The 25,643-nt window shown below is 41.5% G+C and overlaps 1 protein-coding gene across 2 annotated transcripts in view; it reads left to right on the forward strand.

Annotated features, from left to right (window-relative positions):
- The window catches only part of strn (striatin, calmodulin binding protein), a 108,231-nt gene that overhangs the window by 59,833 nt on the left and 22,755 nt on the right, over nucleotides 1-25,643 (forward strand). For both annotated transcript variants that reach the window (XM_059982186.1, XM_059982187.1), the window contains exons 4-10: nucleotides 5,594-5,672; nucleotides 6,372-6,542; nucleotides 7,033-7,183; nucleotides 9,933-10,074; nucleotides 15,738-15,848; nucleotides 16,917-17,060; nucleotides 17,206-17,342. In XM_059982186.1, coding sequence (XP_059838169.1) covers nucleotides 5,594-5,672; nucleotides 6,372-6,542; nucleotides 7,033-7,183; nucleotides 9,933-10,074; nucleotides 15,738-15,848; nucleotides 16,917-17,060; nucleotides 17,206-17,342 — 935 coding nt within the window. The remainder of the gene's footprint in view (nucleotides 1-5,593; nucleotides 5,673-6,371; nucleotides 6,543-7,032; nucleotides 7,184-9,932; nucleotides 10,075-15,737; nucleotides 15,849-16,916; nucleotides 17,061-17,205; nucleotides 17,343-25,643) is intronic.

Consider the following 25,643-nt stretch of genomic DNA (forward strand, 5'->3'; position numbering starts at 1 on the left):
TATTCACTACGGAAAAGATTCTTGGCAATTGTAGGGTTGACTTACAGTGAATTGAAAAGCTTCAGTATATAGATATTAAGAAAGAGGATTTTCTGGAGCTTTTGGAAAGCATCAAGTTGGATAGGTCTCCGGGACCAGACAAGATATACCCCAGGCTACTGTGGGAGGTGAGGGAAGAGAAAGCTGAGCCTCTGACAATGATCCTTGCACATCAATGAGGATGGGAGAGGTTCCGGAGGATTGGAGGTTTGCGGGTGTTGTTCCCTTATTCAAGAAAGAAGGTAAAGATAGCCCAGGAAATTATAGACCAGTGAGTCTTGCTTCAGTGGTTGGTAAGTTGACGGAGAAGAACCTGAGAGGCAGGATTTATGAACATTTGGAGAGGCATAATATGATTAGGAATAGTCAGCATGGCTTTGTCAAAGGCAGATCGTGCCTTAGGAACCTGATTGAATTTTTTGAGGATATGGCTGAACACATTGATGAAGGTAGAGCAGTAGATGTAGTGTATATGGATTTCAGCAAGGCATTTGATAAGGTACCCCATGCAAGGCTTATTGAGAAAGTAAGGAGGCATGGGATCCAAGGGGACCTTGCTTTGTGGATCCAGAATTGGCTTGCCCACAGAAGGCAAAGAGTGTTTGTAGACAGGTCACATTCTGCATGGAGGTTGGTGATCAGTGGTGTGCCTCAGAGATCTGTTCTGGGACCCTTTCTCTTCATGAGGGATGGGTTAATAAATTTGCTGATGACACAATGGTTGGGGGTGTTGTGGTTAGTGTGGAGAGCTGTCAGGTTACAGCGGAACATTAATGGGATGCAAAACTGGGCAAGGAAGTGGCAGATGGAGTTCAACACAGATAAGTCTGAGATGATTAATTTTGGTAGGTCAAATATGATGACAGAATATAGCATTAATGGCAAGACTCTTGGCAGTGTGGAGGATCAGAGGGATCTTGGGGTCTGAGTCCATAGGACACTCAAAGCTGCTGTGCACGTTAACTGTGTGGTTAAGAAGGCTTACGGTGCATTGGCCTTCATCAGCCGTTGGGTTGAGTTCAAGAGCCGAGAGGTAATGTTACAGCTATATAGGACTCTGGTCAGACCCCACTTAGAATACTGTGCTCAGTTCTGGTCGCCTCACTACAGAAAGAATGTGGAAGCTATAGAAAGGGTGCAGAGGAGATTTACAAGGATGTTGCCTGGATTGGGGAGCACGCCTTATGAGAATAGGTTGAGTGAATTTGGCCTTTTCTCCTTGGAGCGATGGAGGATGAGAGGTGACCTGATAGAGGTGTATAAGATGATGAGAGGCATTGACCGATAGTCAGAGGCTTTTTCCCAGGGCTGAAATGGTTAACACGAGAGGACACAGTTTTAATGTGCTTGGAAGTAGGTACAGAGGAGATGTCAGCGGTAAATTTTTTACTCAGAGAGTGGTGAGTGTGTGGAATGGGCTGCCGGGAATGGTGGTGGAGGTGGATATAGGGTCTTTTTAAAAGATTCTTGGATAGGTAGATGGAGCTTGGAAAAATAGAGGGCTGTGGGTAAGTTCTACAGTAAGTACATGTTCGGCACATCATTGTGGGCCGAAGGGCCTGTATTGTACTGTAGATTTTTCTTTATTTCTCTGTTCCTCACAGTGGAGTAAAGGGAACTGCAGAGGCATGAGAGAGGAGCTGGCCAAAGCTGTTTGGAAGGAGACTCTAGCAGGGATGACAGCAGAGCAGCAATGGCTGGGGTTTCTGGGAGCAATTCAGACGGCACAGGATAGATGCGTCACAAATAAAAAGAACTCAAAAGGCAGGTTGAGGCAACTGTGGCTGACAAGAAAAGTCAGAGCCAACATAAAAGAAAGAGCAAGCATCCTTGTTGTGATGGAGGATGAGAGGTGACCTGATAGAGGTGTATAAGATGTAAGACATTTGATAAGGTTCCCCATGCAAGGCTCCTTCAGAAAGTAAGGAGGCAAGGAGACTATGCTTTGAGGGTCCAGAATTGGCTTGCCCACAGAAAGCAAAGGGTGGTTGTAGATAATTCGTATTCTGCATTGAAGACAGTGACCAGTGGTGTTCCTCATGGATCTGTTCTGGGACCCCACCGCTTTGTGATTTTTATAAGTGACCTGGATGAAGAAGTAGAAGGGTGGGTTAGTAAGTTTGCTGATGACACAAAGGTTGTGAGTGTTGTGGATAGTCTGGAGGGTTGTCAGAGTTTACGGCAGGACATTGATAGGATGCAGAATTAGGATGAGAAGTGGCAGATGGACTTCAACCCAGATAAGTTTGAGTGGTTCATTTTGGTAGGTCCAATTTGAAGATAGAATATAATATAAATGGTAAGACTCTTGGCAGTGTGGAGGATCTGAGAGATCTTGCATTGTGTGTTGATAGGACACTCAAAGCTGCTGCACAAGTTGCCAGTGTTGTTAAGGCAGCGTACTGAGTGCAGAGGAGATTTACAAGGATGTTACCTGGATTGGAGGGCATACCTTATTAGAATAGGTTGAGTGTACTCGGCCTTTGGAATACGTATGGAATGCGGAGTCAGGAAGTGTCTGGTCATGCACTTGATAGAAGGAATACCCAATGGGGAGAAAGGAAGTCCTCATCCACGATTTCCTAAAGGTTCATTTGCAGGTTGATTCAGTGGCAGGGAAGTCGAAGTCAAATTTAAGTCAAGAGCACTAGAACAGAAAAGAAAAGATGTAATGCTGAGGTTTTGTAAGGCACTGGTGAGGCCTCACTTGGAGTACTGTGAGCCCTTTTTGGACCCCTTATTTAAGAAAGGATGTGCTTACATTGGAGAGTGTTCAGAGGAGGTTCACGAGAATGATTTCAGGAATAAAAGGCTTATTGTATGAGGAGCGATTGATGGTTCTGGGCCATTACTTGGTAGAATTGTGAAGAACAGGAGGGTGATCTCATTGAAACCTGCCAAATGTTGTAAAGCCTAGATAGAGTGGATGGTGGGGTAGTCTAGGATCAAACGGCACAGCTTCAGAATGGAGGGACTTTCATTTAGATTGGGAGGGATTTCTTTAGCCAGAGGGTGGGGAATCTGTTGAATTTGTTGCCATAGGTGGCTCTGGAGGCTAGCTCATTGGGTGTATTTAGGGTGAAGGATGATGGGCTCTTGATTAGTCAGGGCTATGAAAGGTTATAGGGAGAAGGCAGAAAAATGGGTTGAGAGAGAAATGGAGCAGACTCAATGGGCAAGTGGCCTATAATTCTGCTCCTGTCTCTTATGGACTTGTGGAATTCCAGCAGTCAGTGACTCTCTCCTTCTTGTCCCATAAAGTCTAGGTTGGGTGTACTTTAGTCATTGAACATCTGAAATGGGAATCATCGGACTAAGTGTTTTTATAAGAGACGGAATAAAATGTTGAGTTATCTTTCAAATATTATTCAAAGATTCAAAGTACCTTCATTATCAAAGTATATATGCAGGCATGAAACAAAGAAACACCACGGAACCCACTCAAAGAAAGCTTCGAACACACACATGCAAAAAAATGTACAAGTCACTGCAATGGCAAAAAAAAAGTGAAAAACACCAAATGTAAAACATCAAACCACAAAGTCACTGAAACAGTCTAGGAATGTTCAGTTTAGGTTCATTTCAGTTCAATTTAACGCTGTGTCACTGCAAAGCCAATCTGCCCCAATCAAAATCACACAAAATAGCAATAAAAAAGGAGTAAGCAGAAACATGTCATAACATGAACTTCTGTCCAATCCATAAACCGTGATGATTATACCTTGCCCAAGACCCAAGGTTCTGACAGTATCAAGCGAGAGGGAGGAAGAGTCCAGTCAAACGCAGCCAGACAACGCTGAACACCCACTCACTTTCCGCTGTCGTCCTCTTTGATTTCAATCTTGCTCAGCGCTTTAATGGGTGTGAAATTCTGTCAATCATGGGCTCATGCCCTCTCTCCAGGCTGCACCAACCTCCCTCAGAATCAGCAAAACGCCAGGTCGCTCAGTCGGTCCAAAAACACACCATCAAAATACAAATCATAGGTGCCAATGGTAGCATAATCAGGTTTGAAATAAAAAGTTTCTTGAACTGTGAAGGACTTTGCCTTTGGTTGAGCTGGTTGCTGGTGCCACCTTCTTCCCCTGAACATGTCATTACAAGGTGACTGGACAGATTCTTTTCCTAACACCATCTTAGTTAATGGACATAAGTTTGCAAGATTTTGTTTTCAGGTTGGTGATAGCACATGCAGGATTCTCTTGAATAATGTATGTAAAAGCAATGGGTAAAAAGGAATATAAATTAAGTTTAAATTTCCATAATATTTATCATGAAACAAAGAAACACCACGGAACCCACTATTATTGATAATAAACTAGGTTTAAGCTGATTAACAGAATATAACCTATTAATGGCAATACATCTTGTACCACAGTAACACTGTACTCTCCCAGTGGAATCTGCTTCAATAATACAAGGCTTGAAACTAACTATAATTGAATAGTTGTTAAAGCTTTTGAAAATGCATCTTTAAAGGTAGTCTTGCACTCGTTCAGATGTGCAATAGAAAGCAAAGAGACCATCTGGATTTGTCTTATTTTTTTCAATCCCAGCATGAGTGAAGAGCAGACACTGCTATCTAAGCACATGTGAAAGCCAGTTTGTACAGTTTGGTTCTCAAATAACAAATGGCACCTTATTTGCTTGTGATGTTAGTTGAGGAATGAATATTTACTAAGACAAGCTGAACTATACTTCACATAGTGCTTATGAATCTTTTGCATTGACTGGGTTGCCGTTAACATAGTTCTTGAAATGCTACTACAAGCATTAATCCTGTGACTGCATGGGTTTCCTCGCGGTATTCTGGTTTCCTTTCACATTCTGAAGACGTAGGGGTTAGTAGGTGTGGTGAACTACATATACCTGTCTGGACACGCCCCTCTGCTGACTGCTCCTGTGGCTCCTCCCACAGACCCCTGTATAAAGGCGGTTGGAGGCACTGCTCCTCCCTTAGTCTCCAGGATGTTGTGTGGTGGTCTCTTGCTGCTAATCATGGTCTCTTGCAGCTAATAAAAGCCTATCGTTCGCCTCCCGTCTCTGAGAGTTATTGATGGTGCATCAGTAGGTTAATTGGACAGCACAGGCTTGTTGGGCCGACAGGGCATGTTACTGTGCTGTATCTCTCAATAATATACTGTATTCAGAAAATTCTGATTAGCATCGCGTCTCAGAGCACAATCTAATAATACAGCATAAAAACAGCTGCACAGGTTGTGAAGAAGTCCAGGAAAATGGCATGAAAACAACAGCCTTCCCTTCGATACAAAATTGACCAGTTAGCTTGCTATGAAACAGAAGAAAATGGCCAGACAGCTAAGTCTGGAAGAGCGCTGAGTGCTGCCAAGACACCCCCCCCCCCCCCCCCCTTAGCATTCAGTGTGTATCTTCAACCAGAAGCTGACCATCAGAGCACTACTTTCCCCTACCTGAAGGTGCATTTGGGAACTTCTGTGCATATCACTCTTTGTTTATTAACATTGTTCCTGCAAAATCAGTGTTACTATTAGTTGATTTATTACTAAGTAGATCTATTTTATCACTTTATTAGATGAAGGAAATGAAAATGAAATCCTGACCACACAAAATAATCAATTAACATGGAAGCAAGGGAGGCTGCTCCTTCGTCAGTGAGTATCTGCAATCTTTTATTTCAAAAATACTTATTTTTTCCTAACATCCCAACTATCAGTGTCCTAACTGTAAAAAGTTGTAAACTTGTCATTCAATTTTCTGTTTAAAGTTGCAAGAGTATAAGTTAGAAAGTATTGTTTTAAATTTTAACTTTAGAAATCATGGTTCGCACCAGATCATGATATAAAATAAATTTTGGTAGACTGGCTGTCCTTTGATGTTAATTACCCTGAAGGATTTAACTTTAGTATTGATTTTTTTAATTTTTGGTTTGATTCTGCAACTGTATTTCCATGATTAACTATTTTTGAAAGTTTCCCCACCAATTAACAGCAATGCCACATTTCCCCCACCATCACATCCAAACAAGGAAACCGCTGAGTTTCTTGAGCAGACAATGTAATGAATGTTGAATTGTTAACAATAGCCCAGTACTGCGAGCTTTCATTTTTCTGTGACTATAGAGGCTGGTACTGAAAGAGACTCATCACTTTCAATCTGCAGCTGGTACAAGTGACATTTTTTTTCCAAGTACCCTCAGCAGTGAAATAGAATGTGCAAGATTATTTCCTGGTAGTTGATTTTCCTCAAAAAAAGTGTATAATTTGTAAATAGTTGGACAAATTGTGCTGAAACTTCATAAGATTCTCCTCATGATTTAAAACAAAATGCTGTAATTTACTGTGTTTTGCCAGATACTTGCAGGAGGTTGGATACACAGATACTATTATAGATGTGAAGTCAAGGCGAGCACGGGCATTACTTGGCCTCACTGGTGATGACCTAGATAAATTATCTGAAAACAAGAGTCCAGATTCTGTTATAAATGGTGGTGAAACACTTTTAAAAAGGACAGACATGATTGGGTAAGTGCCTTGTACTACCATTGTGCGCTTATTTTAAAGCAAAATTTTATTTTAATTGATTTCAATTTGTCCCTTGTTCCTTGATTTTTTTTAATATTGCAATAATGGTCATTGCTTCAGACTTAATACATGTAATCTGTATTTTATTTTGATTCATTAGGAACCAGCAGGCAGGTTTTTATCCCTAGTAGATACATACTATTGCATTGCATTGCTGTACTCTTGACTTGATTAAACTTGCATGCTGGTGCAGACAGTTAAATTTCTTTGACTTTTTCTATTGGTTCCACCATTTTGTGTATCTCCTTAATATCTGTTAGAAAACCAATCTACAGGGGTTGGGGAGTTACACAAGGGGTTTAAATGGAACAGATAATGAAAGAGAAAAGGCAAGATTTGTCTCTTCCCAGCAATATTTTGTGGTCTCACTGTTGCTGTAAATTGTCTACATAATCTCTTGTTTAAAAAAAATATATTGTGTTTTTTAAAGAAATTCTGGAGAAAAAGTTAAACCACTTCCGAATGATTCAGCAGATGTGCTGGAAACATTTAAATTTCTGGAAAATGCTGCAGCTGTATTTAGTGATGATGATGAAGATGATGAGAGTGATGGAAAAGAGAGAACAATTATTGATACTTCGGTAGGTTAAATATTTGGACACATGAATAAAGAAGATGAAATGATGAAAAATGGCAAAATGAATTTTGTAGATTTTTTCAAAGTTACTCAGTAAAGGTCCTTTGATCATATATATTGTGAAACTTACTCCCTTATTCTCAAATTGTGCAAAAAGTTGCAAAATCTAGTAGATTTGAAATGTTTTTATATTTTGTCATGAAAATTATTTCAGTTTGTCTCGAGGCATTTTTTTTAACCATCCAGGCAGTTGCAGGTGACCTGGTTATTCTTTTCAGTTTATACAATCTTCCAAATAACAATAAATTGACCTTTAAACTGCTTCTTCACCACTCCAAATGTGAGGTGCTGCAGGTGGTTTGAGTAATTCCTCAAGGCCCTGCTTTTTCATTTAGTGCTAACTCCACAAAACTCACTTATTCACAAAACTTATTCTATCCATTACCTTTTGTTTACCATAATCTTTCCTACTTGCCCTCTGGCACCTGAGAAACGCCTTATTCAGAACTTCTAGTGATATTTCCAGGAAATCATGGTTACTTAAATAATATTTTTCCTCACTTCTGATACACTAATTTCTTCTACAGCAGTTCAGTAGTGTTGCTTGTGATCTTTCCCTTCTGTGATTTTGGCTACTCCTTGTATGTAGAATGAATACCTAATCATCTTATGGTCTTCCCAGTAAGTCAATTTTGCCAGCTTTGACTTGGTAGTTCCCGATCATTGTGATCATTTCTGAAGTATGCAATCTTTCTACTTAATCTGAGCAGCTATCTCAAATTTAATGATCCACCTTTGAATTTGTATCTATTGTTACTCAGATGCTCAGGAACCTCCCCCCCCCCAACCCCCGTCTTTCTGCAAGTTCTATGTAATCTTATTAAATCAATTAGCACCACTGTGAGGATCAATTTAAAACACAGGGATTTACAAAAGAGTCGATCAAAACGGATCACCCCGCCATTATTAAGACACTTAATTAGCAAGTTGTTGGTGAAACCAAGACAGTAATCACTTGCAAAAGCAGTTTGCCAAAAATACCTCTGCCAAGCGGTGACTGCTATTGTTTTATTACACCTGGGTTAATGTTTGATCACGTTTGTTTGTTTTGTTTTTCCCTCTTTTCCCACCTCTCCCAAAGCTGGCAATGTGCAAACTTTCATAAAGGTTAACTGTTTTCCTTTGCAGTAATAATTTCATGTGTCCATCAATTATATATAATGGAAGCAATGTATACCTACAGATTTTCACATTTTATGCTATTTTCTTTGTATGTCATATTTTCAGTTGAATTTGCTGCACACCTAATCTGACCCTAGGGCTCCAGGGGTTTTTGAGGTTGGAGCTTGGAGGCTGAGTGGTGTCAAAAGTGGGAAGGGGGGTTAATGGCTGACAAAATAATGAGATAAAAGCACAAGATGCCACGGATAAAGGAGTAGAGCTTTTGATGTTGAAGTTCAGAGATGGAATTAAACAATATAAACTTGGGACCCATTGTCATTAAGGATTGAATAATGGGTGACTAAGAGCTGCAAGAGAACTAAGACAATATTTTATTCTTCCTAAAACATTAACTTGAAAAAACTGCAATTCATGTGAGTCAATTTCATGAAGCTTCACTGAGAAACACTACAGGGCAAGCAGTTATGCTGTTGTGAGAACTGTGGCTTGCCTGGCTTTAAGTTCAAGTTTATTGTCATTCAGCTGTATATGTATACCTCCAAACAAAACAACATTCCTCTGGACAACACAGTACATATAATTCTCACACAACACAAAGGTAATATTATGATATTACGCTATGAGATTATTTTACTAAATGCTGGAACAAAGTTTGGGTGTCATTACGGACCAGGTGGTCGTGTGCAATCTGTAACTAAAACCAGCAGCTCCTGTTTCCAGCTCCAAAAGCTTCGTGGCTTTTAAAAAAAAATGTCTTCATGTCCCAGCAAAAGGGACGGTGAACTGCAAGTAATCCTTAATCAGTTACTAACACTGATGAAATTGTGGCATAGGGGAACAATTATATGCACAGTGATCAGTGATTTGGATGCTAGGATTGATAACGTTCTCTTCCAACTGTGTGATTCACATTGAAAAACCAGTAAGATTTAATGTTTTCATTTAAGTGAAAGCCTGATAGCTAATATGCTGTATTTACTGTAAATACTTGTATATAATGGGAATTCTAGTATTTTCAGCAGCCTAGATTGACATTCCAAGGAATCCAAACAGATGTATTACTTAAAACAAGTAGAATGTGGATAGGGGCCAAAGGAAGAAAGTGAATTGAAATAAGAAAAAAGGAAAGGGAGCAGAATAAATAATAAATGCTAAAACAAGAGCTTTGCCTTTTCCAGTTTGTGGGTTATGCACCAATTAATGCTATGATGTAGCACCCTCTAATGGTGAGTGAAATTTTGAATACGCACAATGGCAGTTGACTGCTTCAAAATATTAGGGAAATCCTGTTCAAACAATAGTACATATCATAACATTTTCTTATGTCAAGGCAGTACTGTTAAAATAATGAATAATATTGCTATTTTTCATGAAGAATATAATGTCTAAAAATTGATCTGAACATGCCTTTATTATATAAAGTGTTATGCATGTGGTGGATGCAGAAAAACCCAATGGAGATGACGTAAAAATCTGATCTGGTGAAAGATGCTTCCTAATGTTAATAATCTTATAGTGTGCTGCTAAATTCCATCTTGCATGATCGCTGCTTGCTGATTACATTTTAACAGTTTGACAAAGTGATACCAGCTAATACAATTGAAGATATGGATACCGAGGAAGCACTGAGGGAGTTTGACTTCTTAGCAAAAACTGCTGAAGATGGGGAAGGAGCAGCAGAGTCCAGGAGTGCAGGCGATGGAACAGAATGGGGTAAAACTCTGCAATAACTTTTAGCGTTAATCTGTATCAAAATTTGTTGCACACTTAAAGTATACAATTCTGGGATGTTGGTGCTTTCATGAAAATTAAGATGTAAATTATACTTGAACATTCACTGAAGTGTTTCCACTTAAAATAAATGTGGAGTTACCAATGGCAATTGTTAGCTCCTCTCTTTTGCCCTCTGGCTCATAACTCTTTTAGATCATTTCACATTTCTGGCTGGTCATGATGAGCACATGTGTTCTTTGCTTTGTTAAAAACATGTATTTGTCATATACTATTGTAATTCTGTAAAAGTTGGTAATTTTTGTGCAACATTTATTAATAACACAATTTTTGATCTGCCAATTTATAATGTCGGGCTCCCTGAAAATATCCATGCTCCGTATTTCACTTGGTATTTGAAAGAATATGCTGAGTTAACATGAGGAAGGAAAATGTGTTCGTATGTGTTGCCTTTGATAGGCAACTTAAAGTCAAAACAGCTGGAATAATTTAGAATGTTGAAATTATGTTGCACATTTCGATCATGTTTAATTATAGAAGTGCCTAATTTTGTACCAAACACTGTTCTCTGTTCTGTGGAAGGGAATTAATGGGAAAGAGTGCATTATTATATAGGTGATTTTGAAGGTCATTGAAAAATGCTTGGATACTGTTAATTTGAAAATATTTGGGGAAGAAACTGCACTAAGAATCAGGCATTGTGGAGTTTAGACAGGTACAGTGGTGCTAGAAAGAAAGTGAACTGTAGAATTTTCTGTTTCTGCATAAATATGACCTAAAGTGTGATCAGATCTTCACTTGTCCTAAAACTAGACAGAGCCCAATTTTATAACACAAAAAACAATTTGCTCATTCATTAATTTATTGAGAAAATAATTCAATATTACATGTATTTGTTGGAAAAAGTATGTAAACATTTGCTTTCAGTAACTAGTGTGACCCCCTTGTACAGCATAGCTTCAGCCAAGTGTGAGTGGTAACTGTTGATCAATCCTGTACATCGGCATGGAGGAATTTTAGGCCATTCCTCCTTACGAACTGCTTCAACTGTGGGAGGTTGGTGGAATTTCTTGTTTAAACTGCTTCAGGTCCTTCCACAACATTTCTATACAATTAAGGTCAGGACTTTGACTATGCCATTCCAGAGCACCAATTTTCTTCTTGAACCATTCTGTTGTTTTTTTTTTCAACTCTTGTCTTTCAAACGTTGTCCTAGAAGTGTTGTAGAACTTCCAGCTGGTCTTCTGCAAACTTGAGGTGAGCAGCAATTTTTTTTGAACTGTAGTGGTTTCCTCCATGGTGCCTTTCCATGAACACCATCCTTTTCAGTGTTTTTCTTATAGTGGACACAAGACAGAGACTTTAGCAAGTTCTGGAGATCTTTGCAGGTCTCTTGCTGTCACCCTTGTGTTCTTTTACACCTCCTGCATATTGTGCTCTTGGTGTGATCTTTGCAGGGCAACCACTCCTCGAGAGAATAGCAACAGGCTGAATTTCCTCCATTTGTGGACAATTCCTCTTACTGTGGACTGACGAACTTGCGTCTTTAGAAATGCTTTTGTGGCCTTTTCCAGCTTCGTGCATCTCTACAATTCTTCTAAGGTCCTCTAAAAGTTATTTTGATCGAGGCATGCTGCAATAAGCAGATCTTTCTTGTGAGGAGCAGGCTCTATCAGTAACATGACTTTGTCTTTTTTTATATAGGGCAGGGCACCTCTACAACCAACACCTCCAATCTCATCTCATTGATTGGAGCACTCAACACCAAATAGCTTTAGTAGAAGATATTACCCCAAAGTTTCACATTTTTTCCCCAACAAATACATAAAATTTTGGATCTTTTTCTCAAATAAATTAACAAGTGTTAAGTTTTTTGTGTTATTTATTTAATTGGGTCTCTTTATATAATTTTAGGATTTGCATGAAGACCCGATTATATTTTGGTCATATTTTTGCAGAAATAGAGAAAATTCTACAGGATTCACAAACTTTCTAGCACCACTGTATGAAGTCTGGAAAGATAAACCACGATGGCAACAACTAGACAATGTATTATAGCATCACTCTTTCCTCCTTGGATAGATATTGCAAAATTCCCTTTGTGTTTTATTTAAGAGACAACAAGCTTCTGATTTGCAGAATTTCATGACCACATTGTCTGGACTGACTTTTGGGTAGAGCAATCCAAATCTGCCCACACCAGTTACCCTTGGTTCAGTCTTTTCTCATCAAATATTAAAGGAATTTTTCATTTAGAGAAAACCTAGTAGTGTATTTTTAAGTTACAAAGTCTTCCATGTCCTCAACTGCACTCTCACTTAGACCATCCTTGATGATGAATATTTCTTCCATGTATTAATAATCAACACAGATTTGGACTGATAAATTGCAAGAATCTTTCATAATTTAACCAGTTCAATCTAGTCTCACCATTGCCCCTTGGTATTATACAGTATTATCTTTGTTGAATACATTGTTGTCTATGCCATTACATCGCCAGGTCATCTTAGACCAGAAATTCAGCGAATTACTACGGTTGCTGGAGTGGTCAGAGGCTAACTATCCTGAGATAATGACTGTGAAGCATCTCCATTAACTACAAGGCACAAGTACAGAGTGTGAAGGAACGCTCTATTTGCCTAAATGTATTTCCCTATTGTATTGTTTATATTACAATATTATTCTGAACATGGATTCAACAGTGGCTGGGTGGGAGATGCCAGAGAGTAGTGGTGGATAACTATTTGTCAGGTTGGAGGCCGGTGACAAGTGGTGTGCCTCAGGGATCTGTACTGGGTCCAATGTTGTTTGTCATATACATTAATGATCTGGATGATGGGGTGGTAAATTGGATTAGTAAGTATGCAGATGATACTAAGATAGGTAGCATTGTGGATAATGAAGTAGGTTTTCAAAGCTTGCAGAGAGATTTAGGCCAGTTAGAAGAGTGGGCTGAAAGATGGCAGGTGGAGTTTAACGCTGATAAGTGTGAGGTGCTAGATTTTGGTAGGACTAATCAAAATAGGACATACATGGTAAATGGTAGGGCATTGAGGAATGCAGTAGAACAATCTAGGAATAATGGTGCATAGTTCCCTGAAGGTGGAATCTCATGTGCATAGGGTGGTGAAGAAAGCTTTTGGTATGCTAGCCTTTATAAATCAGGGCATTGAGTATAGGAGTTGGGATGTAATGTTAAAAATTGTACAAGGCATTGATGAGGCCAAATTTGGAGTATTGTGTACAATTCTGGTCACCGAATTATAGGAAAGATGTCAACAAAATAGAGTACGGAGGAGATTTACTAGAATGTTACCTGGGTTTCAGCACCTAAGTTACAGAGAAAGGTTGAACAAGTTAGGTCTTTATTCTTTGGAGCGTAGAAGGTTGAGGGGGGACTTGATAGAGGTATTTAAGATTATGAGGGGGATAGATAGAGTTGACATGGATAGGCTTTTTCCATTGAGACTAGGGGAGATTCAAACAAGAGGACATGAGTTGAGAGTTAAGGGGCAAAAGTTTAGGGATAACATGAGGAGGAACTTCTTTACTCAGAGAGTGGTAGCTGGGTAGAACGAGCTTCCGGTAGAAGTGGTAGAGGCAGCTTTGATTTTGTCAATAAAAAAAAATTGTATAGGTATATGGACAGGAAAGGAATGGAGGGTTATGGGCTGAGTGCAGGTAGGTGGGACTAGGTGAGAGTAAGCGTTCGGCACGGACTAGAGGGGCCAAGATGGCCTGTTTCCGTGCTGTAATTGTTATATGGTTATAAATTGTAAAGCATCTGGTGATAACCAGATAAAGCAGCTCCAGAAGTGTGATGATCAGAGCTTACAGTTTATTTCTTTGGGTAATGTAGATTTAGCAATGCTTAAGGCATGTATTTGACTAAAAGTTGGTCCTCTCTTTAGATCTTTTAGAATGGAGTAAATAGAAACTAATGTTTTGTCACAGCCTAAAAATTAGTTCCCCAGTAAATGTGCTCACTTAATAGCTTTGTCTATCTTGACACAATTTCAGAAGCAGTGGGCCTGACTTTCAGAGGTGTTGTCAAATGTATGATTAGTCCTGTTATAATGTGTCTAGCACTACCAGTGAGGAGTGAATGTCTAGACATGTGTTATTTTAATTTTCTAAGTGATTTGATTGTCCTCACAATGGGATAACATTTTGGATTTTGACATGGCTGCTGGTAAAGGTAAAATTGGAGAAAAGAATATTGTAAAGGAATGCTACTGATAGTTGAGGGAAGGGCCACGAAGTGTTGAGTATTTAAATGGAGATAAGAATGTTGAAGTTCGTGTTTGGGAGGTGAATCAATGACAGGCTATCACTTAATATGAAAATGTGCAACTAAGCAAGAATTTCATACAACTAAACAAAACTGATGGACTGATTTGGCAGCAGAATGTGCAGAAAACTAGAGTGGAAACATTGAAGGTCACAAGAACTGTGGAGTTGGCTGAGGTCAAAGCTACAGTAGAATGAGGTTGAGGCTATGGTTGCATTTGTTGATAGAATAGTATTTCAAGTCTTACTGTAGGTCAGGTATTGTGGAACTGTTAAACAATGTAAGTTATTCATCCTGTTAAGTCCATGCCAGCTCTTAGAGGAGCAGTCCTGCCAGTCCCATTCACTTTTTCCCTGCTGTAACCTTGCATATTACCTTCACTTGTGCCTGTCCTGTTCCCTTTTTGAAGCACTAGCTAATTAATTGTTCCCATCATGTGATGTGAAGAGGGGTTTTGGTGGAAATTGAGTGGTAGATCTCAGTGATGACAGGATCAGTAATGATAAAGATACAATGAGATATTATATGAGTGAAGTCAGTATGGCACAAATAAAATTACTCTTGGTTATGTACGTTGTGAAATTCTAGGAGTGATCTCTGTAATCCTGAATGTATTCAGCACATGCATTCCCTGTGAGAATTGTGCAGAAAGAAAAGTCTGCAAAATTCACTAAATACAAGGTATCGCCACTAAATGACGTGGTTGATTTTAAGTCAACTAGAGATGCATAGAACAAGGAGGATCTTTATCACCTTGGTCAATTGCTAGGGTGGAAATAAAGAACCAGTGCTATATTTTTTTTAAATTCTGGTTGGCTGAATTTTGACAAACTTGTGTAAATTACAATATATAAGCAGCAAACACTAAAATTAACTTTACAAGATAATTCCAACTTAAAGTACACTAGCAAAAAGCCTCATGGGATGGTGTTCAGGAAGGCTATCATAGTCAATAAATAAGGTGCTTTCCATTGCTAATTTCATTTAATGCTTGTGAACAATTAATCATGTAACTACTGCCTGAAATATGTGTGTGCATATGAGTATACTATAGAAATCCCATATGCCATTAATGGATTGTTTCCCTAACATAACCAACACAAGGATATAGTCTTAATTCAGTAATACTCAGATATCATAAAACTTCAACCTTTATTATAATGAATATTATTTTCATTATTAAAATAAATCCCTGCTGAGAACATTTCTGTACATCTGTATTAACTATTTAGCTCTAATTATGGCCTTGCTGTGACATTTTCTTTAACAGCATGTTGAAACTGCCTGCTAATGCTGTAAGAGCTGGATTGTTCCATTAGGCGTTTTCTGATTTGTTTCACTATGCTGTGTTTAGACAAGGAAGATGTGAGTCCCACACCAGAGAGCTGGGACGTGGACCAGGGACTAATAACAAAGCTCAAGGAGCAGTACAAAAAGGAGCGAAAGGGGAAAAAGGGGGTGAAGAGTAAGTGCGTATGAAATCTGGTATACTTTTGGCTCATAAACCCTCTTTTTCCACAATTCTTTGGAAAAAAAAGTATCCAAATACTTATCCTGTTCCTTTAAAACCATCTGCTTATTCTGAGCTATTCTTGATCCTCTCTCTCTCGCTCTCAAGCCTTAGTTTAACATTTTATCTTGGGAAGTTGCTGCTTAAGAGCATTTAATTCATTTTCAAGTTGCTCTTTTTTCACTGTCCACTTTTCTTGATTTTGTATTAAATATTTTAGTTTTGTGTGCTGAAAGGCAATCAGACTTATAACAGTGTACAAATAGAAACAAAAAAAATATGGTTGACTGCAGCCCTATTCTGCTTTAAACATTTGATGAAAGGAAATTTCTTGTTAGTGTATAAATTTTAACCTTTCGACTGGCAAAAGACAATATGCTGTTTAAAATGATTAAAATTACAGGCAACAGATTCCGTCGAAGTAGTAACGATCCACAAAGCCCAATGCCTTAGTATGAACCTACCTGAGAGAAGGGACAAGCACATGGTATCACTTACAACTAAATATCATCAAAGATTGTTAGGCTAAACAATTTGAAGATCGTAGAATATACAGAAGATGCACAATTGCAGTTTGATATTAGTTAACAATCGAGCAAATATGCATTGGATCCTAGTGTACTGCTGTATGTAATAACCTTCAGCACCCTGCATGAGTTTTGTATGCTAGGATTAAGGATGAATAACTGATTGCAAATCCTTGGCTGGGAAGTGTTCCAGTTTTCAGCTTATTTGATTATTTGCTCATTAACATGTAGGGTAAAACTGTAACCCAGAAATAGAGAAGGCTACATTTTGTTCAAGATTTCATACAACTGAAAGTTAAGTTTCAGGTGAAAATTTATTGACTTTTTCCTGAATTGTTTGGTTTCTTGTTAATTTTATATTCTAATACTTAAGGTGATTAAAACTGAGTCTATTTTCAGAACACAAACCTGAAAATGTTCAATTAAATAATTTTCCTTCGGGTGACAGAAATGCAAAATCCAAAATCATTGATAACTTAGTTTTATTTCTTATTAGGGCCAAATAGATCAAAATTACAAGACATGTTGGCTACTTTAAGAGATGTAGATGAACTTCCTCCACTGCAATCTTCAGTAAATTCTCCCCCCAGACCATCTAACACACGGCTGACTGAGCATGAAACTGGCAGGGCAGAAGAAGGTAGGTGTGAGGGAAAATGGGCACCTTGGTAGATTCTTAGATACTGATCAATGAGAATATTTTCATTTAAGTATGTAATGTATTCTGTGCTGTATTAGTATTCTCATTTATATTGAATTAACACATGCTATTTTTAACGTGCTAGTTGAGGCGTTGACGTTTCCCCCAGGATCAGGAAAATCCTTTATCATGGGTACAGACGAAGCACTGGAAAACGCATTGGGTCTTGGGGAATTGGCGGGCCTTACAGTTGCTAATGAAGCAGATCCTTTAAATTATGATGTGAGTTGGAATTTCTCATTAATTGATTTTTTTTGTCTAATTAATAAGATTCTATATTAGTAGCATAAAAGCTATTGGAGCAGCCAGCATGTGGTTTAAAATGTCTCCCCTTTCCAAGTTCTAATGGCACTGACGTGTTGGATAGCTCCCGTGATGCTCACGGAAGCTTCTTAGCATCTCATCTATCGATATTTCACAATATTGGGAATTAAGATTCTTATCACTGGTCCTTGACTGCTGACAGAAATATACATTTTAAAAAGTGTTTCAGTCCTTAATTGAATCTCAGAGTTGGTGGAACTTAGCTGGTAACTCTCACCTGAGACTGGAGTTTGAGAATTTAAGCCCCACTCCAAAACAGATTGTCGGATATGATGTTGTGGCCATCAATGAATCATGGCTGAAGGATAGTTGTAGTTGGGAGATGAATGTCCGAGGTTACATGCTGTATTGCAGGGATAGGAAGTTAGACAGAGTGGATAGCATGGCTCTACTGGTAAAGAATGGCATCAAATCAGTAGGAAGACATGGCATAGGATCAGAAGATGGTGAATCCTTGTGGATTAAGTTAAGAAACTGCAAGGGTAAAAAAAATCCCTGATAGCAGTTATAGACAGGATTCCCAACAGTATCTGGGATGTGGACCACAGATTACAAAGTGAAATAGAAAGAGCATGTCAAAAGGGCAATGTTATGATAATCATGGAATTTTATGATAGTCAAGTCTGACAGAGCAGTATTTCAATGGAGTAAAGGAAATTACAGTGGTATGAAAGAGCAGTTGGCCAAAGTAAACTGGAAGGAGACGCTGGCAAGGATGACAGCAGAGTCACAATGGCGTGAGTTTTTGGGGAAAATGAAGAAGGTGCAGGATAGATGTCTTCCAAAAACAAAGCAATACTCAGATGGCAAAATAATACAACCCTGGCTGACAAAGGACATCAAAGCTAATGGAAAAAGCAAAACAGAGAGCAAAGCAAAAATTTGCAGGAAGATAAAGGATTGGGAAGCTTTTAAGAACCTACAGAGAGCAATTAAAAGAATCATTAGGAAGGAAAAGATGAAGCATGAAAGCAAACTAGCAAACAACATCAAGGTGGATAGTAAAAGTTTTTTCAGAAGGCCTTTGACAAGGTGCCACACATGAGGCTGCTTACCAAGTTACAGAAAAGTTACTGGTATGGTTAGAGCATTGGCTGATTGGTAGGAGGCAGCTTGTGGGAATAAAAGGATCCTTTTCTGGTTGACTGCCAATGACAAGTGATGTTCCGCAGGGGTTGATGGTAGGGGTTGGAATAGATGACTTTATTGCCAAGTTGCAGATGATACAAAGGTCGGTGGAGGGGCAGGTAGTGTTGAGGAAACAGGTAGGATGCAGAAGGACTTAAGACAGATTAGGAGAATGGGCAGGAAAGTGACAAATGAAATACAATGTTGGAAAATGGAGTAAATGATCAGATTATTTTCTAAACGGAGAAAAAATACAAAAATCTGAGATGCAAAGGGAGTTGGGAGGCCTTGTGCAGAACACCCTAAAGGTTAATTTGCAGGCTGAGTCAGTGGTGCGGAAGGCAAATGCAATGTTATCATTCATTTCAAGAAGTCTAGAATACAAGAGCAGAGATGTGATGCTGAGGCTTTATGAGGCAGTGGTATGGTCTCACCTTAAGTATCGTGAACAGTTTTGGGCTCCACATCTCAGAAAAGATGTGCTGGCTTTGGAGAGGGTTCAGACGAGGTTCACAAAGATGCTTCTGGGTTATCACATGAGGAACGTTTGATGGTTGTGGGTCTATACTCACTGGAATTTAGAAGGTTGGGGGGGGGGGATGTCATTAAAACTTTTCAAAATGTTGAAGACAGCAGATGTGGAAAGGATGTTTCCCATGGTAGGGGAGTCTAAGCAAGAAGGCACAGCCTCAGAATAGGGGGTGTCCATTTGAACAGATGCACAGAAATTTCTTTAGCTAGAGGGTGGTGAATTTGTGGAATTTGTAATCACAGGCAGCTGTGGAAGCTAGGTCATTGGGTGCATTTAAGGCCAAGTTTGATGGGCTCTTGATTGGATACGGTGTAGCAATGTACTACATACAGAGCTAGAGACAACACGCAGTCAGTAAGTCGTTTCGAGACTAGTTTATTCAAACTTCGCGGCGCTGGCATTTATTCCCTAGCGCCCGCCCTCTCCGGGCGGAAATGACATCAGAGGTGCATTACCAAAGTCTCTCCCCACGTGCTGGCTACTTGTGAGCTGGTTGGCCTGCACAGAAAGTGGGTTGCCACATAACCCCACCCCCAGAACCGGTGATACACCCCCCAATAGCCACAGTCTGGATCAGCCTCTGTTTGGGAGGTCTGCCTCTGCGCCGCGGTGCCTGAACCTCGACCGGCTGCGCCAAGTCCACATGGGCTGGTTTGAGTCGGTCCACCGTGAAAACCTCCTCTTTCCCCCCAATGTCCAGAACGTACATGGACCCGTTGTTGATCACCCTGAACGGCCCCTCGTACGGCCGCTGTAGTGGTGCCCAGTGTCCGCCCCTTCGTACAAACACAAACTGACAGTTCTGGAGGTCTTTGGGTACATGGGTCGGGGTCCATCTGTGCTGTGAAGTCGGCACGGGAGCCAGGTTGCCGAGCCTTTCGTGTAGTCTGTCCAGGACAGCTGCGGGTTCTTCCTCTTGCTCCCCTTGGGGCTGGTATGAACTCTCCTGGGACGGCCAGGGGTGCGCTGTACACCAACTCGGCCGACGAGGCGTGCAGATCCTCTTTGGGCACTGTGCGAATTCCAAGCGGGACCCAAGGAAGCTCATCCACCCAGTTAGGTCCTCTCAGGCGGGCCATGAGAGCCGACTTCAAGTGAAGGTGGAAGCATTCCACCAGTCCGTTCAAATGTGGGTGGTAGGCAGTAGTGTGGTGTAGCTGCGTTCCCAACAGGCTGGCCACAGCCGACCACAGGCTGGAGGTGAACTGGGCGCCTCTGTCGGAGATAATGTGGGCCGGTACCCCGAAATGTACTACCCAGGTTGCAACAGTGCTCGGGTGCAGGAATCGGCAGATGTGTCAGTGAGCGGGACCACCTCTGGCCACCTTGTGAACCGGTCTACCATAGTTAGGAGGTACCGCGCTCCTCGGGACACTGGTAGGGCTCCCATGATATCCACATGAATGTGGTCGAACCTCTGGTGGGTGGGTTTGAACTGCTGCAGCGGGGCTTTAGTGTGCCGCTGCACCTTGGCTGTTTGGCACAGCGCGCACGTTCTGGCCCATTCACTGACCTGCTTGCAAAGTCCATGCCACGCGAACTTGCTGGAGACCAGCCGGACGGTTGTCCTGATAGATAAGTGTGCCAAACCGTGTATGGAGTTGAAAACGCACCGCCTCCAGGCTGCCGGGACAATGGAGCGAGGTTGGCCAGTAGCCACGTCGCACAGGAGGGTCCTCTCACCTGGGCCTACGAGAAAGTCCTGCAGCTGCAAACCCAAGACTGTGGTTCTGTAGCTGGGCATCTCGTCATCTGCCTGCTGCGCCTCCGCCAGTGCTGCATAGTCCACCCCCAGGGACAGGGCCTGGACAGCTGGTCTGGAGAGTGCGTCTGCCACGACGTTGTCCTTTCCCGAGACATGCTGGATGTCCATCGTGTACTCCGAGATGTAGGACAGATGTTGCTGCTGGCGGCTCGACCAGGGATCGGACACCTTTGTGAACGCGGTGAACAGCCTGCCTTCTAAGAAGTACCTGAAATGTCGGATTGTCAGATACAGTGCCAACAGCTCCCGGTCAAAAGCACTGTACTTGAGTTCGGGTGGTCGTAGGTGCTTGCTGAAGAACGCCAGGGGTTGCCAGCGCCCCTCGATGAGCTGCTCCAGCACCCCACCGACTGCTGTGTCCGATGCGTCCACCGTGAGGGCGGTCGGAACGTCCGTTCTGGGGTGCACTAGCGTCACAGCATCTGCCAAGGCTTCTTTGGCTTTAACGAAAACGGCCGCGGCCTCTTCATCCCAAGTAATGTCCTTGCCTTTACCCAACATCAGGGCTCATGATACGAGCTGCTGAGGGGAGGAAACGGTGGTAGAAGTTCACCATACTAACGAACTCCTGCAGGCCTTTGACCGTGTTGGGCCGGGCAAAGTGGCGGATCGCGTCTACCTTGGCAGGCAGAGGTGTTGCCCCGTCTTTGGTAATCCTGTGGCACAGGAAGTCAATGGTATCGAGACCGAACTGACATTTGGCCCGGATGATCGTGAGGCCGAAATCACTGAGGCGGGAGTAGAGCTGGCGGAGGTGGGACAGATGCTCCTGGCGACTACTGCTGGCTATAAGGATGTCGTCCAAATAGGTGAACGCAAAGTCCAGGTTGCGTCCCACCACATCCATTAGCCGCTAGATCGTCTGTGCGGCATTCTTCAAGCCGAACGTGCGCGGGCATGGAGGGGTGGTCCCTGGGTCGGAATGTGGTGCTGTACCCCGTGTCTGCGCATGGCTGCTGCGAACTGCAGTGCCAAGATCGATGGAAAGTCTGCCAGGATTCTGGTGAATTCGTTTTCTGACAGCGTGATGGAGTCCAGGTGTGGGGCCAGCAACTTGGCTTCACCCAGGGAGAATGTCTGGAAAGTCTCGGCATGTACCAGTCTTTTCCCTTGCAAGTCGACCAGCAGGCTGTGAGCTCACAAGAAGTCCGCCCCCAGGAGTGGTTGGGCCACGGTGGCCAGTGTGAAGTCCCATGTGAACCGGCTGGCGCCAAACTGCAGCTGCACTGTGCGGGTGCCATAGGTCCGTATTGTACTGCCGTTTGCAGCCCTCAGGGTGGGTCCTGGCTTCCTGTTGCGGGTGTCGTACCCCTTCGGGGGCAAGACGCTGATTTCCGCTCTGGTATCGACCAAGAAGCAGCGTCCCGACTGTTTGTCCCAGACGTACAAGAGGCTGTCCTGATGGCCAGCCGCCATAGTCATTAGCGGCTGCTGGCCCTTGCAGGGCGGGCGACAATGGAGGGCTTCTTTGCCCCACCGCTGGTGGTAGAAACACAACTGTTCACTGTCCTCCTCACTCCTGCCATTGTGTTGTGTGCACCCCCCTGTTGGGCCTAGTCTGGTCTGCTGTTGGGCGTGTGGCCTGGTAATCTGACTGACAGATGCCACGCTCTCCCTCTTGGCTTTCCACAGCACGTCTGCCACCTTCCGGAGGTCACTGAAATCTGCATCGGCCAGCAGCAGATGTATGTCCTCGGGCAGCTGCTCTAGGAACGCCTGCTCAAACATGAGGCAGGGCTTGTGTCTGTCAACCAGGGCCAGTATCTCGTTCATCAATGCTGACGGCAGCCTGTCTCCCAAACTGTCCAGGTGAAGCAGGCGGGCATGCCGCGAGAGGCCAAAGGTCCCAATGAGCAGCACTTTGAATGCTTCGTATTTGCCTTCTTATGAAATTCGCAACCTGGGAGGCCGTCTCCTGGTCAAAGGCACTCACCACGTGGTAGTAACATGTGGAATCAGAGGATATCAGCCGAATCTGGAACTGGGCTTCTGCTTGGCTGAACCACATGCGTGGTCGCAGCGTCCAGAAAGTCGGCAGTTCTGGCGAAACTGCGTGAACAGATGAAGAGTCAGTCATCTTTGGTCCAAATCCAGTTTGGACCGTCGGGGTCACCAATGCAACGATGTGCTACACACAGAGCTAGAGACGGTAAGTTGTTTGAAGACTAGTTTATTCAAACTTCGCGGCACTGGCATTTAATCCTTAGTGCCCGCCCTCTCCGGGCAGAAATAACGTCAGAGGTGCATTACCAAAGTCTCTCCCTGCGCGCTGGCTATTTGTGAGCCGGTTCACCTGCGCAGAAAGTGGGTCGCCACAACGGCATCAAAGATTATGGGGAGAAGGCCAGGGAGTTGGGCTGAGGAGGGGGAGAAAGGATCAGCCATGATTGAATGGTGGAGCAGACCCGATGGGCCAAATGGCTAATTCTGCTCCTATGTCTTATGGTCTAATGACTTCTCATTAACAGAGATGCCATATTTTGGATCAAACAGCGTGAAGATTGTTTACTCTAAGGATGTTAAAAAAACAATGTAGTGTTATTCTACCTGCCCTGGTAAAGAGTCTTCTATAGTGGCCACCAGTAAAGTTATATAAGCTGTTCATTTGTTTCATTTGCTGTCCTGAAGACCTGTGTTAAATTGACAACATTTTATCTGTAAGACTGTGGCTGCAACTGAAAATGGATTATGGGAGCTTTCTGAGAGGATGAAAAGTTACTAGACAATTGCAAACTATTTCTTTCCCCAAGAAAGGCCATTGTGGGTGAAGGGAATGTGCTTGTAGGAATGTGATCAAGAATTATTTGTTCGATGATTAATTGATAGCAATGTTCTTTGTACATTTTCTATTAATCAACAGATTTGTGTAGATTTTATGAAAACATTCCATAAAACAATGTTATATTTTGGCTACCTAGGAAGTAGTTTTTAGTTTATGCATGAATATTTGTAAATTATCAACATTTTTTCATCTGTTAGTTTGAATGTATTGTGGTTAAGAATTAGTTTAATTTGTAGTTGGGTGAAACTAAATAGATCATAGGCAAAAATTATTGTTTTAAAACAAGAATTTAAAAAAAAACTCAGCATTAAAGATGTCAACCAAATTATTTTGGATTTTATAAAGTTAAAATTTATGTTGTGGTAATAAACCTAAGTACCTTCTGCCTATTCAGATGGATAGAAAATTCATCTTTCTGCAACTTAAAGAACACAAGTTTTCCAGATATTATCGGAAGCATTCATTCAGCTTCCATTAAAACAAAAATAATTAATTTTCTTGGGAGGTAATTTTTCTGTCCAGGATTTCAGAAAAAGTGTTATTGGCCCAGAAAATGTGGTTACTGACCACCGCACAGATGGTGCTGTCTGGTGCATTTCTTCCTCATTTCTCATTGGCCTGCTGCCTTGGTCTCCCATATGCGTATCAACTCCCTTTGATTGTTTGTCTGACATTAAGGAGCTGACATGACTACAGCCAGTTAACCTATCAGCACATCTTTGGGATGTGGAAACTAAAAAATTGTACCTAGTAGAAAGCCATGCTTTCACAGTGAAGGTACAAACTCTACATAGTACATGAGATCAGGGTCAAACCCAAGTCCTAGGGACTGAGGCAGTGGTACTCATCACTTCACCACCACGACATACAGCCATTTAGGACTGAAACAAGATGAAAGTTGTTCATGTCTTTGAACTTGCAAATTCTCAATTCAAAGCACAATGGACATCCAAATATTGAATACATTCAATAACATTGGACTTTGGATATGAAGGGGTAGAAAAGTTGGAGGTAAGATGGAAGATGATCAATTCTCTTGGTGGAGGCTGCAACGGGCTGAGTTCCATATTGTTTTCTATATGTGGATCAAGGTAATTAACATATTTTCTACACATCATCTACAATGACCTAATTGAAGTGGTAGTGGAAGCATTTAGTTTTAACTTTCTTATAGAATATGGCCATCGCTAGCAGGGTAATCAGTAAATCCCATCCCTATCTTCTCGTAAATGATGTGGTAGTGCACTAGTTTTTTATGATGAACTTACATTCCCTCGGTAATATGGATAACATGTTGAAGGTGACACAGAAGCATGACGGTTAGTATACGCTATTAAGTGCCAGAGCCACAGGTTTAATTCCACTGTAAGAGTTTGTACGTTCTCCCCATGACAGTGTGAGTTTCCCCTGAATGCACAGTTTCCTCCCACATTCCAAGGATGTATGGGTTAGTAGATAAATAGGACAGTGCTGGCTCGCTGGGCCAGTAGGGCCTGTTACTCTGCTGTATCTCTAAATGAGATACCGGGGCATAAGCTAAATAAATGGATTTGCAGTGAATTTTCGCATTGTGATCAGTGTCTTGAACTCTCTAGCTGAAAGAATGAAAAAGGCAGTAACACTGTATTTAAAAACAACTTGGATAAGCACTTGAAAAGCCACAGCTTTAAAAGACTGTGGGCCATTTTTGGGACGTATGGACACAGTAAGTTGAATATCTCTCTCCCCTGCTATAAATTTTAATGCATCAACTGGACATTGCTGAATTTGTTGGCAAAGGAATTCCAGAATATTTTCAAGCAAGGGTTGTGTGTGGTTCACTGATGGTAGTCTTCCTAGGCCCCTGCTGTATTTGTCCTTTCCTATAAAGGATATGGATTTAGAAGATGCAGTTCACCCTTCCATTATAGATCAAGCTTATTCAGCTTGGAAAACTAAGGGATTACTAAGATTTTCTGATTTATTTTTAGATAATTGTTTCATGTCTTTTGA

This window comes from Hypanus sabinus, chromosome 10 (assembly GCF_030144855.1).
Source record: "Hypanus sabinus isolate sHypSab1 chromosome 10, sHypSab1.hap1, whole genome shotgun sequence".
NCBI lineage: Eukaryota > Metazoa > Chordata > Chondrichthyes > Myliobatiformes > Dasyatidae > Hypanus > Hypanus sabinus.